At 36.2% G+C, this 16,077-nt stretch overlaps 1 protein-coding gene across 1 annotated transcript in view; it reads left to right on the plus strand.

Moving 5' to 3' along the window:
* tspan9a (tetraspanin 9a) overlaps positions 1-6,726 on the plus strand; it is a 102,275-nt gene extending 95,549 nt beyond the window's left edge. Inside the window, exons 6-7 of the mRNA XM_073850861.1 lie at positions 1,084-1,167; positions 5,792-6,726. Coding sequence (XP_073706962.1) covers positions 1,084-1,167; positions 5,792-5,863 — 156 coding nt within the window. The 3' untranslated portion in view covers positions 5,864-6,726. The remainder of the gene's footprint in view (positions 1-1,083; positions 1,168-5,791) is intronic.
* Positions 6,727-16,077: the final 9,351 nt, after the last annotated feature.

Consider the following 16,077-nt stretch of genomic DNA (forward strand, 5'->3'; position numbering starts at 1 on the left):
ACACCGGCGTCACGCGAGACCACTTTACTTCCCGCGCGCATTTTAAATGGCCAGATCTGTAGGAGCTCTAAGTGCGTCTGTAAAGTGCCACAGCCATGTATCTTTATGTATTCCGCTCACTTTTGGACACTGGATGCGTTTGTCTTCCCTATGGGAGCTGATTTAACTTATGAAAACTCATTTTTATGTACTGAATGTTTAAATGAGATTGTAACGAAGGCAGTGGTCTCTTGAGGGAATATTTTTTGTGCCATTGACACAGCCGTTCATCAGCAGATGACGTTACACGTCAAACTGTCATGCTGTCTTTATCTGAAGCTTTTAGTTACCACAGAGGTACTAATGGAGTGTTTGTGGATGAGACATTTCCATTTAGTGAATTCATAATGTTCTTTTCAAAAGCATCTTTCATTAAAGCAGAACAAGCCATACTTGAAGTTTGAGAAGCTGCCATGAGAACAAATGTCGAATAAATTTCACAATTTCCAATTGCAGAAACCTTGGATTTGTCTTCTAGGGAAAGAAATTACACAAGGAGACATTCATAGTCAAATTAGCCTGAAACCGTAAGCCGTTTAATTGTTGAATTTATCTTCTCCCCCAGAAGTTAAGAAGCTAGCCAACAAAAGGACGTTGAACTGCTTTAAATTTATAGAACAAGAGGAATTTCATTAAATTTTGACCCAAGGCTATTGCACAGAAGAATTTCGAAAGGTATTATATTGTATTACGCCACAGTTTTCAGTTTTGCAGGAAATGGATTCTGTTTCAAAAACTTAGTGCGAAAAGCTACCCACAGCACCGCCAACTCAAAGCTGTTTTGTCTTTTTCCTCACATAGCCACACACAGTATATCGCTGAATGTGCTTTTTTTCAGTCACTGCGCGTTAAAAATGCAGCCGCAGCAGTCACTAGATCGCTCAAGCAAATGCTCAAACCAGTTCCACTACTGCTGGACTTCAGCTCATTTTCCCTGGATCAGAATTAACAACTAGCAAATTAGAAAGTGAAACATGCACAATCTGTTTGTATTAGCACCTTCGCCAGAAGATAAATCACAACTCAACTCTTCCTGTCTTCCAGGGCTGCTACGAGAAGGTTGAAGAGTGGCTTGAAGATAATAAGCACCTACTCGGAACCATCGGCATGTGTATCTTGGTAGTTCAGGTAAGATTGTGCTCGCCGGTGTGTTTTGCCATCACTCACTGTGTCAAATGCAGTGGTGATAATGAGCGCACCTGTCTCGTCTGCTTCTGCTGAAACAGTGAAGCGCTTGTGTGGAGCGCAACAGTCAGCTCGGGAGAGAAAAGGTGAACCGCTCATTAGGGCTTGCTGATACTCGAATATATAGAAAGTGAACCTGTCGGCCCCACATGATGTCTCGCAGCGCTTCGTTATAGCCCTAGAAAGCCTGTGGATTCAATGTATTTGATTATGAGACCAGCATGGTCTAATGTGTACATTCTGCGGAGGCGCTTTGCATTAATGTCAGGCAGATTTTTTCCTAGAAACACAGCAGAGATATTTTAAACATAGTCCATGCTTTAGCTGTGGGTTGACTGTATGTTTTGACATGCCACTTTGTCACTTTGAAAGTTAGCATGCTGATTTTAAAAGTATCTCTTAACAGTTTCACAGATAGTCAAAGAAATCAGGTTTGCTGTCATTAATCGTAAATGGAAAAGAAGCCCACATAGGATTAGCTAAAATGGCCTCTCGATTAATCTATGAATTCTTGTAAGCATGTGGTCGGTAATTACCTGTGGGTTATTGAGGATAATAGTGCACAGGGGTCTTTGCTAAGTACTTTTCTCAGTATGGACCAAAAGTTGACCGCAGGCTTGTGAGCTACCGCTTGCCACATAATCCTCCTCACGGCTGAGCTGGGGCAAAATCGCAAGTGATTTACTTAGATCTCATCCAGTAAAAGCCAGACATAATCGGGTTTTTAGTAGCTAAACTGTGTGCTCTGCAAGTGTTTTGTTGTTTTAAAATATTAGTGAGGCTTGCTAATGCAATACTTAGGGATTTGAACAAACCTCAAAGTACCTTGAATGAAAAAATTATTTAAAAGGTTTTTTTTTTTTGTAAGCAAGGGCACAAAAGTAACAGTAAAGACATTTTTCATAATGTTACAAAAGTATCTTTTAAATAAACACTGTTTTCATCAAAGAATTATGGGAAATATGTTTCAAGGTTTCTACAAAAATCTTAAGCAGCAAAATAGTTTTCAACATTTGTGGTAATAAGAAGTTTCTTGAGCACGATATCAATATATTTTAAAGGATTTCTGAAGGATTGTGTGACATTGAAAAGTGGAGTAATGTTGCGGAAAGTTCAGCTTTGCAAACCTAGAAATAAATAGAATTTTAAAATATATTTAGGGGTTCAAGTGTGTCATGCTGTAACCCTATCGTAATTGTTAAAATGGCCAAGGATCAGCAATCTCCACATAAAACTGATCGTGCAGACAAACTTGGAGGGATGGTAGTACTCACACTGCCGCCAACATCACCAAGACTACAGCGATCAAAAGTACAAAATCGCTCATGACTCTTAAACCATGGGGTATTTTGGATTTGTTGAAAACCTACTTTTACATACTTGTCCTAGGTTTTTCACCCGATCGGAACCAAACCAGTGTAGGAAGATTCTCTTGAGAGCCAATATCAATAATTATCAAAAGATTTTTACTTTCAACTCTTCATTGCAAAGGGATGCCAAAACTTCTAAAAGGGGCAGGGCCACTTTTAGTAAAATGCCTGTAACTCCTGAACAAAATGAGATACTTTTGCCAAACTCAGATCATGTATGTAAGAGCTCAATCTGAGGTCACACAAAAAAATTGCAGAACTTGGCATCTTGGTGGTGCTATAAGAGGGGGGAAAAAAAACATAAAAACAGCTGTAAATATGCAACCGTTTGTCCTGTTAACATAAAAATTGCTGTGCACGGTCTTAGTCTAAAGTGCCACAAGTGTCTGTAAGGACATTTGAATATCTTAAAAAACATGGGCGCCATTGGCTCATGAATTTGAGCACCTGTTAGACAAGGTTAACGGAAGCCGATCGGTACAAAACGTACAGAAAGCTTTATAATACTATGGTACTGTTAATGTACTGTAATTCTTTCTCTAAAAGAATGCATGGATTCTGAAAGGATTTTTTTCTCTATGGGTTTCTACCACGATGCATTTCTAGATGTCAGACATTTCTAGGGGCCTAGACTTCACCACTAGACTCACATTGACGTCTGTGTGAGAGTCTGCCAAGATTTATAGTTCAGTTTCTGTGGGAATTGACAGTGTAAAGAAACAGCAATGCGATACCTTTTAAAGCTAAAAGATGTGAGAGAATCTGATTTAATCCACACACACAGAGTCTGATGGTGCTTCCCGCTCATGTGATCAAAAACTGCAGGTTCTGCAGCTTTAAGATAATGACTGTGGAATGTCGACCACCGCTGTGTGTTTGATGTATCAGGATGGATCTAAAAATGAACTTCAAAGAGTCGGTGTATTTGCAACACGTTTCCGTTTACCTCTGTGACACTATACTTCACATCACCAAACCTGTTTTTCTAAAAAATGAGGTCAATTTTACAAAGAAGGTCTGTAATACCTGGAGAAAGTGATCCACTGGCAGCTGCTGGGCTAATGCATGCAGCCCAGAAAATATGTGACCTGTTTGCTGCCACCTTTACTTACTGAACAGAATCAACTGGATCATAAAAAAATGACAAATACAACCCTGATAGAAAATTAATGTTAATTTCTGTGCATACTCATCAAGTAGTATAAATTAATTTACAAATTAATGCTAAATGGATTAACAACTTACATATTTATAACATGAAATTAATAAAAGTAGTACAAATATAGCTGCAAGCAGCAATTACCAGGTTTCAAGGCATTTAAGGACATTAAAAAAAGACATTAAATATTATTTACAAGCCTGTAACTACTTAAATCAATGATTTAAAAAAGCATTAATTTAATGCTTTAATTTAATTTTAAAAAAGCAGGTAATTTAATATAGAAATATGTTTTTTAATATTTATGGCGGTTATAGCGCCAACTGTGGTCTGATCTCCCTAAAACTTTGCATGCTTGTTTAGAATCCCCTGTCGCATGTGTTCACAAGGTTTCATAAAGTTTTGAGTTTTCGTTTAGGCTTTATAGGCTTCTGGGTATATTTGGACAGGTCCCTTTTTCTAAACGTTACAGCTTCCCAAAAGGTAAATTTCCAAATTTTTTTGATAATTATTTACCTAGAGAGTGCAGAGAATAGAACTGCAGAGAAGTGTTTTTTTCCCCAGATTGAGCAAAAAAACATAGGACTAATTCGCAAAAGTAGGTTTTTTACATTTTCTCAATCATTTAACAAACGGTTTGATTGAAAGCAATGGTTCTACAGGCAATGTTGTTCAGAATTAGGATGTCTTTTGGATTATGAATAATTTTGCGTATGTGTGAAAAACCACATAATATACAATAGTTTACGTGCTTAAAAAATTTGATATTGTCCGCCCAGTGGTCAATTTCCTTCAAATTTCTCAGACCTTTAGGGCTGTGTCTAATAGGTTCTCAAATTTCATCTGCCTATGGTAGCCATGTTTTTGATGCGCACAAATGTTCTTATAGACACCTGTGGCACTTTAGACCAAGACTGTGCGTACCGTTTTTCATGTTGATAAGACAAACGGTTGCATAGTTATGGCCGTCTTTGTTTTTTCCCCTCTGATAGCAGTACCAAGTGGCCAAGATCCGTGACTTTTTTCAGGTGACCTCAGATTCAGCATTTTGGCATCCCTTTGCGATGGAGAGTTGAAATTTAAACATTTTATTAAGATGATTATTGATAATCAGTTGCATAGTTATGGCCGTCTTTGTTTTTTCCTTTCTGATAGCAGCACCAAGTGGCCAAGATTCGTGACTTTTTTCAGGTGACCTCAGATTCAGCATTTTGGCATCCCTTTGTGATGGAGAGTTGAAATTTAAACTTTTTATTAAGATGATTATTGATATTCACTCTCCAGAGAATCTTCCTGCACTGGTTTGGTTCCGATCGGATGAAAAACCTAGGACAAGTTCGCAAAAATAGGTTTTTCAAAAAATGCAAAATACCCAAAAATGGTGGCAGACGAATCAGAGTATGTGTTTTGTCTGATGTGAGCCAGTGATTACAACGACATAAGACACTTGAGTCTGCGGCAAGCAGTTTGCTGTAGCGCTCCCATCAGGCCAGTTTGGGTGAGCCTTGGTGTTGTTGTAGACCAGAGGTCTCAAACTCAATTCCTGGAGGGCTGCAGCTCTGCAGAGTTTAGCTTCAACCAGCTCCAGCTCACACCTGCTTGGAGTTTCTAGTAATCCTGAAGACCTTAATTAGCTGAATCAGGTGTGTTTGATTAGGGTTGGAGCGAAAATGTGCAGAGCTGTGGCCCTCCAGGAACTGAGTTTGAGACCAGTGTTGTAGATGGTGTGAGCACTACCATCCCTCCAAGTTTCAAGTCTCTACCACTTACGGTTTGGTCTGCCCGATCAGTTTTATGTGGAGATTGCTGAACCTTGGCCATCCTAACAATTACAACAGGGTTTTAGCATTACGTGCTTGAACCCCTAATAAATAAATGCACTTATATGATGTATGGTTTGATATGCCAACCAACCAATGACATTGAATTTCCTAGTATGTCCAGTGTTTTGTCTCCATTGACCCAGGCCGTCTGTGTTTGCTGACATATAGCACATTTGTTTCACACTAACCTTTACATTTGGAATTTGTCATTCCAGCTCCTGGGGATGGCCTTTTCCATGACACTGTTCCACCAGATCCACAGAAGCGGGAAGAAGTATGATGCTTAACGAGGCTGTTTCTAAAGGGAGGAGCCCTGGTGCATTATGGGACAGACTGTGGAAGACAGCTCCTCCTCTTGTATCTAACTTTCACCACTGGCCAACCCCTTTTCCCATTAATTCCCCAGCTTATACCTTACCATCCTGTATAGACTTCAGCCATGGTCTGTCTCTTTCCCACTCTTTCTCCCCTATCTGCTCATCTGCCAAAGAGACCCGGGGACAAAGAGGAACGAGAGGACTGACTCTTGGCCAGAATCCTCCCCATGAGGCCTCTGACTTTCTTCATCTCCTCTAGAACCTTTATTTTACGCTTGAACTAACTAACGTTCGCAGGAGGGAGAATAATGACGACAAACTGTGTGGCTTTACTAATACGTAAATCCTTCCGCCCAACATATAGAACGACGAGAAGACATCAGACTGGAAACCTTCAGGGTGGATGATTTTGAAAAGCACCGCTCATCATCACCTCCGTCGACAGTGTAAATGACAAACAGCTCCATTTTAGCATGATGCGGTTTTTGTACGAGACGGAAAACTTTGTCATTTCGGCTCAATACTTTTTTGTTTGCTTGTTTTTTATAAGTGACTTTGCCCCAACCCCATAATTGTCATTTTTGTGCACCTAAGGATTGGAAGAAAGACAAAGAGCTTTGCGAGGTATGACCAGGAATTTGAGTTTGTCTGTGTGTGTTGGTAATCAAGCCTTTTCTTATGTTTAAAGGTTTGTGATTTGAGGACGCATTGAAACGTGTTGAAAGTTTCACTCTGATGAGAACCATCACAATCTAATGTCAGTATAATACATCAAACAGGGACTGTTTTTCTATAATTAGCCAGCTGTCCACGTACAAGCAATATAATCCTCTTTGTTAACCACTAAAAGGTCATTTTAACCAAACTGCTACTGAAACGCGTAGCATAGACAATGAAGTGAAACTTTTATAGAAGAAAATGGTCGAAGGTTACTAAAAGTAAGTAAACAAGGCAGGTATAAAAGGCTGAGCTTTGCTCATTAAATCCAAGTCTGTACCCTAAAGAATGTTGAGACAGAGCCTATAACGCAGATTCCACCTAGTTCATGATTTCACATTTCTATGGAACAGTAATGGTTATGTAAAATAATTTACTTCATGTCAAATCTGTAGGACGTAATTTCTCCAATGGAACACAAAAGGAAACAGAAGAATTTGTTGCTCTTTCCTGTACAACGAAAGCAGATCTAAAGCTTTCAAACTCTAAAAAGGAGGGGAAAAATAATGCAATATTAAGGCATAAGGAACAGACAACTCTCCATTAGGGGTGCACAATATATATGACACTGGACCACAAAACCATTTTTTTAAATTGAGATTTATACATAATAACTAAATAAGCTTTTATTGATGTATGGTTTGTTAGGATAGGACACTATTTGGCCGAGATACAACTATTTAAAAATCTTGAATCTAAGGCTGCAAAAACATCTGAATATTGAGAAAATCACCTTAAAAGTTGTGAAAATTGTGAAAATGAAGTTCTTAGCAATGATATATTTTGATATATTTATGGTAGAAAATGTAAAAAAAAAAAATAATAATAATAATAATAATAATAAAAACCTTCATGGAACATGATCTTTACTTAATGTCCTAATGATTTTTGGCATAAAAGAAAAATCAATAATTTTGATCCATACAATGTATTGTTGGCTATTGCTACAAATATACCCTTGCTACTTATGACTGGTTTTGTGGTCCAGGGTCACATATATTGTCTATGATTTGATATTATCGAGTATATTGCAAAAACCAAACAAAACACATTTAGACAAAAAATACATTCCCCTTGAATTCAAGATAAGGGGGCAAAAATCCCCCGGTATTATTATTATTTTTTTTTTTTGTCTTTTATATTTATATCATCCGATACAGTTAATATCACACAAAAAGTGACGTTTTAAAATAGCAACACGATTGCAAATGCAATATTGATTTGATAAACAGTTCAATAAACAAGAAGTCAATATTATGTGACTTACATTTTAGACACAACTGTTCTTGTTTTTGCTGTATTTCGACAACAAAAATAGTTCCAAACAAAGCCACAGCAGAACTGTTTTGCATCTGTGAGCAACAGACGACGGTGTTTTGTTACTGAATCAATCAGCTGTTTGAACAAATCTGTTAAATGAATGATTCAATGACTCACTCATGCAGTGATTTGCCGCCACCTGCTGGTGATTTTAGGTTTATATTTAAAGTATATATTTCCCTTTTGCCCCCAAATCATTTCAAATATCAGTTTTCAACATTATGCATTTGTAACTTCAGGTTAAATGCATTCACGTCCTGCATTAAACAGTCTTTGTATATGCATCTAAATGCCACTTCAGATGTAGATTCTGTACCACGTCTGCATTGCAAAAATTTTTTACAGTGCAGCCTATAATGCCTTACTATTTGAGTTTACTGATTAAATTTAAGAATTTGACAAAAAAGATGATGCATACTTTTAATTAGGTTAGAAAAAATTGGCAATATAAAGGTAAAAAATGCCCATAAAATGTAAAAATCAATTTAAACTTATTGGAAAATTTCATTTCTATTACTCCTGCAAACTAACCACCGTACAGCATATAAAGAATATCAAAAGCTTTGGGGAGTCATCTGTCCACACCAGTCCTAAACCTGCCAAAATACCAGCAGAAAATATTGGAATAACTTTTTTGTAATTATCGCACACCCCTACCCTCCACCAGCTCTCATTTTTGCATATGCATATTGAAACTTGGTTTATAAATATGCATTTAATCAGGTTTGATGTTCCTTGAGCGTCTTACTTTAAACATGTAAATGAGCTGAGCTGCAAGATGATTTAAACATGGTAATTTCTAGAACTTTGTGATTGATGGGCGTTGCAATTCTACAGAAATGTTCTGACCTTCTGACGAATTCTGTGGGCGCATATCACATGTGGGCCAAATAATGACTTAAATTGGTGGTCTGTTGTGCTTTTTGTGTCCTGCGGATGAAAATCACAGGGTACAAGTGAGATGAGGTGACAAAAATGTCCTTTTTCAATTAAATATTTCTTTTAAAAAATCCTTAGCAGGAAGTCTAGGGCTAAAGCCAACCCAACAGAACTGTGAGCACTGTCAGTACTGCTTAGAAGTATTCAAATGAAACCGCAGATTCGAATCCAAGCACAGTCATAGTGTTAGTTCAGACTGTTTAGACTGATCCACCAGCCATAATTCATCTTAGGAAAGAGCGTCTGCAGTGTTTCTATTTCCGCACACCTCAGCTTTATAGCCCGTGCTGTTTTTCTGTCTCTCTCGGCTCTTTTCTATCTCCATCTGTCTTTTAGTTTCAAGCATCAGGCTGGAACGGTTACATTGCTGCTGAATGAGGTGATAATGCTTCAGCCTTAAGGGCTTCAAAGGAAATGCATCTTGACGAGGAAGTTTTGAAGTGAATGTGTGTTTACCAACAGACGGTTTTTAGGGGTTTAAAATCACTGAGCAATAGATGCGGCGTGATGATGGCTGAGAGACAACCAGAGTGGGGTCATCCGATGGTCTCCAATCCAGACTGTCACTGAGACTACGTGCCGTTTATGTGTGACCGAGAGGGTTGTTATAGAGCACTCGAGATGGAGAGAAAAATAATAACACCTCTTCTCCCATCAAACACTCACTGACACACAATCTTTGTTTACTGTATTTTCGAAAAATTGCTTCACATTAAAAAAACAGTTGGGACCAGAAGCGACAGCTACTTCTAACATTCATCCTGTGTTGAAATGGGGGGGAAAGAGTGCTTCTGCTCCGGATGAGTGTAGGAACTCTGTCACTGAACACTGCTGCTATAAGAGCCACCTGTGGTTATTACAATAGTGGGAAAAGCGAAAGACTGAGAAACTGCAGACTCCATTCACACTCTGCCTGCAAGCATTTAAAGTCAACATGAAGCCAAACTTGACCCCATTTAGCTTTTTATTTATTTTATTCTTGGTATTTTCCAGGTCTTACCCAGTCATTTAAGGGGTTATATAAACTAAAAGTCTTACTGATCCCAAACTTTTGGACGTCAATGTTTTTTAAAGAAGTCTCTTATGCTCATCAAGGCTATATTTACTTGATCAAAAATACTGAAAAAAAGTAATGTTCTAAAATATTATTACAGTTTAAAATAATGGTTTTCTATTTTAATATATTTTAGAATATAATTTATTCCTGTGGTGCAAAGGTGAATTTCCATCAGCGATAATGATCCTTCAGAAATCACTGTAATATGCTGATTTATTACTTTTATTAATGTTGGAAACAGTTGTGCTGTTAATTTTTTTTTTTAAACTGGAATCATTTTTTTTTTTTAGATTTGACAAATAAAAAGATAAAAAGAACAGCATCTATTTAAAATAGAAAAGCTTTTCTAACAATATAAGTCTTTGCTATCACTTTTTATCAATTTAACACATCTTTGGTGAATAAACGTATTCATTTCTTTCAAAAAAAGATAAAAAATGTACTGACCACAAACATTTAAAGGGTAGTTTATATTGTTACAAAATTAAATTAAATTATATTTTAAATAAATGCTGTTTTTTTTTTTTATTAAAAAATCCTGAGAAAAAAAAGGAAAATCACAGGTTCCAACAAAATATTAAGCAGCACAGCGGTTTCCAACATTAATAATAAATCTGCATATTAGAATGATTTCGGAAAGGATCATGTGACACTGAAGACTGGAGTGATGATGCTGAAAATTCAGCTTTGCATCACAGGAATAAATTCTATTTTAAAGTATATTCAAATAGAAAAGCACTAATTTAAATCACAATAATATTTCAAAATATTAGTTTTTTTTTTTTTTTTTCAAATAAACCACCTTGATGAGCAGAAAAGTATGGAAGCCCGTTTCCACCGCTGAATAAAAAATTAAAAAGGTAATTGCGACTTTTTATGTCACAATTCTGACTCTTTTTCTCGCGATTTCGAGTTTACATCTTGCAATTCTGACTTTCTTTCTCAGAACTGTGAGATGTAAATGCACAATTGCAAGTTCTAAAGTCAAAATTGTGAGAAAATCAGAATTGCAATTTTTCTTGCAATTGCAATTTTGTATCTCACAACATTTTTTCTTGCACTTTTTTCTTGAGTTTGTCTTGCAATTCTGACTTTTTTTCTCAGAATTGTGAGACGTAAACTTGCAATTGCAAGTTATAAAGTCTAGTTCTGAGGAGAAAAAAATATATGTTCACAGAATTGCGAGTTAATATCACATAATTCTGATTTGATTTCTCAGAATTGCGAGTTTATATCATGCAATTGCGACTTTATTTCTTAAAATTGCGAGTTTGTATCACGCAATTCTGAGAAACAAAGTCAGAATTGTTAGATAATAAGTTTCAATAACCTTTTATTCAGTAGTGGAAACGGGCTTCCATAGAAAAGTCTTCTTGAAAAAACATTAGAAATCTTACTGATCCCAAACTTTTAAACAGCAGTCTGTATGTATTCATTTAATGTTGGTTAACTACTAAATGTTACAAATAATTATGCATTTGAGAGAGGACAAGTTTAGCTCCATCCTTTCCCATTGTTTTACTCATAAATGTCACATTCTAGATGTAAAATGGCTTGTCAAGGGTGTTTCACGTTGGCTTTAAGGCATTTGTATCAGGAGGACTGAAACCGACAGCATTTTTCAATCAATTCCGCATGTTCGCCATCTTTAGCAAACAGAAACAATGCAAGAAAATGTTCTAATATGCAAGCCTGTCTCCAGTAGGCCACAGTCAACGTTATTAATATCATAAATGAAAATGTGTTTTTGTGTGTTACGCCTGGTGGTCTAGCTTCAAACTCATTTTTGCTTGGAGAACAGCGTGGAGTTAGTCAATAGCAGCTCTGATTAGGTTTGCACTGATGCGCTCCATCTGCTCAGTGTACTGTCTCTAACCCCAGTGCGCTGAACTTCAATGACGTGTCCCAACCCTCATATCTGACTGATTTACAAACTTTGGCCGCAAAATTGCATCCCGTGAACTAATCCTGTGTGTAAGCGTTCCAGGGTTAGAAAACAGTTTTGTTTTTAATTTTTGAAAGATGTCCTTAAACCCATCTCTCACTGTTATTCTTGTTTTGTTTTGTTTTTTCAAAAAGTATAAAATAATACCCATTTCATTTTTTTTTCTTTGTATTCTTCCACTGTTATAGGCTACATTGTGTATTTCAATCTGAAATAGTCAGATGTTGAGTTGATAGTGTTAAATGACAGTATCATGTTGAACAACCAACAACAGTTGGCATTAGCAATTGTCATTTTTACTGCTTTTTTATGTTTTGAAATGCATTTGTGTCAAGCTTAATGCATGTAAACATTTCACGACGGATCATCTCATAACTGTTGCAAATGTGTATGACATTTGGGTCATATCTGTTTAATATGCAATGAAATTGCTTCTTGCCAACTGTCTGAATATGTCTGTCAAATATCTAAAGGTGCAAGAGAATCTCAGTGCTTGATACTCCAACACAAGGGTTGTAATATCTTTTTTTAGTTGTTGTTTTTTTTTTGTACATTGTTCATTGTTGTATGTTGTCATTGTTTTGTATCATATATTTTGTCAAGTATTGATTTTAAGGGTGTTGCGAAGCATAGATACGATTTTGCATTATAAAACAGTTTTTTTTCTAAATGATTTTCCTTTCCTAATTTATGTTGGGTTTTCTGTGGATACACATGCAATTGTTAAGTAGAAGTTAATTAATTTCCCAAATACTGATGAATTGCAGCATTTTGAAGATGGCGCAGTAAAATGAATATCTCCAGAATATCTAAAAGCTTGCACACCCATGCCATCTGATTGTATATTTTGGGATATTTTTTCAAGTCATTGAAACTAATTTTGTACCCAATTGTTTTAATGTTTCATTTCCATGTGTTTTCTTTAGTTTTTTACCTATTCATTCAAGAATTTCAGTTGTAGATCTGAATGAAACGTTGGTATTTGTTGGTACTGATTAATAGACAGTGTTGCAGCGACAAGAAAGCTTTTTATTGGTGATCTAAATGACCACAGCGCAACTAATTGAATTATTAAATTTGTTCTCCCATTAACAGTCACTGCCATAAAATGATCTATTAATTTGATATGATTGGGGTTGAAAAAGTAATTGAGTTCTATAATCGCTGTCATATCTGTATTTTTGTACTGCCATCCTAACCACCACCAGTAAGCTGCATATACAAGCTGTAGAAACGTATGCTCTCGAGTGACGTGTTTAATGTAGTGTCCTGGTGAGTGGCAGTTATCAGATATCTTGTGAACCCAGATTTGTCCTGTGGAGTATTTTGCTACATGTAAAGCACTATAAATATATTAGGTGGTGCACTAAATTGCATTCTTTAAATCCTACTATTTTTTAAATAAAGGAAAGTGTGTTGCCAAAGCCCTGTGAGAAATGTTGTTTATTGCCTTTTTCATTTTGTACATGATTTATGACTTTTAGAGGCTTGGACTAGAGGCCATTTCACAATGGAGGTGGCATTTCATCTTTTTCATTTTACCCTTGTATGTTAAAATTCTGGTTTTGATTGTAATGTTGCCGGTCAAATTGGATTCAATACATGAAAAAGAAATTCATAATGTAAAAAACGTAAACCTTTAATCTTAAAGGGTTAGATAATGTACTCACCCCTATGTTATGCAAGATGTTCATGTCTTTCTTTCTTCAGTCGAAAATAAATATTTTGAGGAAAGTTTTTGAGGAAAACATTCCAGGATTTTTCTTCATAAAGTGGACTTCAATGGGAGCCAATGGGTTGAAGATCCAAATTGCAGTTTCAATGCAGCTTCAAAGAGCTCTACACGATTCCAACCAATGAATAAGGGTCTTATCTAGTGAAATGATTGGTCATTTTCTAAAAAAATAAAAAAAAGAGAGAGATATACTTTTTAACCACAAAGGCTCATCTTGCACTAGCTCTGCGATGCATGTTCAGAACTTCACGCATTACATAATCACATTGGAAACGTAATCAGGTTGCAAACTTCTAAATTGTCCGACATCATTGTTTTACCTTTTTTTGGGATTGTGCAGAGCCTTTTGAAGCTGCACTGAAATATTAATTTTGACCTTGAAGTCACCTATATAGAGAAAAAACCTGGAAATTTTCAATTTCTTTTCGACTGAAGAAAGAAAGACATGAACATCTTGGATTACATGGGGGTGAGTAAATTATCAGTAAATTTTTATTCTGGAAGTGAACTAATCCTTTAATACTTATCACACATTACACATACATAGAACATTAGATTTTTAAAACTGTATTTAACAACTATTTTACACTTTTCTTTTTATAAAAATGAATATTATAAACAGTAGTGTAACTTTTATTTTAAATGTGACCCTGGACCGCAAAACCAGTCATAAGGGTTATTTTTTGGGGTAATAAATTGAGATTTAAACATCAAATGAATAATACATAAAGGAGCTTTTTATTGAGGTATGGTTTGTTAGGATAGAACAATATTTGGCCGACATACAATTATTTTAAAATACGGAATCTGATGGTCAAAAACAAAAGTAGTCCAAGTTAAACTCTTAGCAATGCATATTAATAATCAAAAATTATATGTGACCCTGGACCACAAAACCAGTCTTAAGTCGCTGGGCTATATTTGTAGCAATAGCCAAAAATACATTGTATGGGTCAAAATTATTGATTTTTCTTTTATGCCACAAATCATTAGGAAATTAAGTAAAGATCATGTTCCATGAAGATTTTGTGTAAAATTCCTACTGTAAACCTATCAAAATGTAATTTTTGATTAGTAATATGCATTGTTAAAAACTTAATTTGGAGAACTTTAAAGGTGATTTTCTCAGTATTTTGATTTTTTTGCACCCTTAGATTCCAGATTTTCAAATAGATGTATCTCAGTCAAATATTGTCCTATCCTAACAAACCATATATCAATAGAAAGCTTATTTATTGATCTTCCATATGATGTATACATCTCAGTTTTGTAAAATTTTACCTTATGACTGGTTTTGTGGTCCAGGGTCACATATTTTGATATATTTACAGTAAGAAATTTACTAAATATATTCATGGAACATGATTTTTACGTAATATCCTAATGATTTTTGGCATAAAAGAAAAATCTGTAATTTTGACCCATGCAATGTATTGTTGGCTATTGCTACAAATATACCTGTGCATGTTTTTGACCCTAAGAAGGTACAAATTTATTCTAAATTGTTTAAAAAATATCATAAATGCTATTATTAGCCATAATACAAATAATCCGCTTTCACTAAAAATTTAAATAGTCAGGACCTTTCCAAAAAGCCAATATGCAAAGCACTGCTTTAAACAGAAAGCTTTGTATCAATCCCATAAAGTGAAGTCATTAAACAATGCAGAGCAATGCTGTTTTTGGCCCGATCAATACTCTTATAGCTACTGAGTAGTGTCTGAATGTGGTAATATGAGTATTATGATAGACTATGCAGGATCCATATCGGATCCAGAGAATGCATGCAGTGTAATTGTGGACAAGGGCGGAAACAAACAAATCAATGTCTTGGATCTCATGATCTGTCTCCAAACGTTCACAGAAAATCCTTTCAGGGCCTATAGCAATAAACCTGTGAGAAAGACTCTCAACAACCCGATTGATTGTCCTTCGCCTCTCGTGAATGAAGGATTCAATGAGCTTTACAGATGCAGTCCAGAGAAACAGCAGAGCTCCCAGTGGGAAAAGCCAGTCAGACAACCAGCGGAGCCCAAACTACTCCTGAAACTGCAGTTTCACGATGGGTCATTTATATTTAGAACAGCTTTCCAGCAGCAGAGGAGCTTGCGCTGCCTGCCCTGGTTTCACAATCCTTGATCTAGCAAGAGTCTCGCAGCAGCCCTGCTAATAAAATCATCACTTTGAAGCGAAAAGCAGGCAGGTGACAGTCTGATTCATTGAAGTCTCAGGGTCTCTTTTTCTTTCCAATGTGTCTGTCTATTATCACCCGCCACTTTATCTTCTCATATTGAGACTGAAGAGAATACTGTCAAAACTAGGACACCAAAAAGTCTAGTCTGTTTTGCCTATAACTGCAAATTCTTGCCCTGGCCGTACTGGTGAGAGCAAACAATGGACCAGAGCTTTCAAAGCATCCAAAGGCAGCTTTTGTGTAACGCTGGTGCTCTGGCCATTTCCACAGACACTTG

Source organism: Garra rufa, chromosome 11 (genome assembly GCF_049309525.1).
Source record: "Garra rufa chromosome 11, GarRuf1.0, whole genome shotgun sequence".
NCBI lineage: Eukaryota > Metazoa > Chordata > Actinopteri > Cypriniformes > Cyprinidae > Garra > Garra rufa.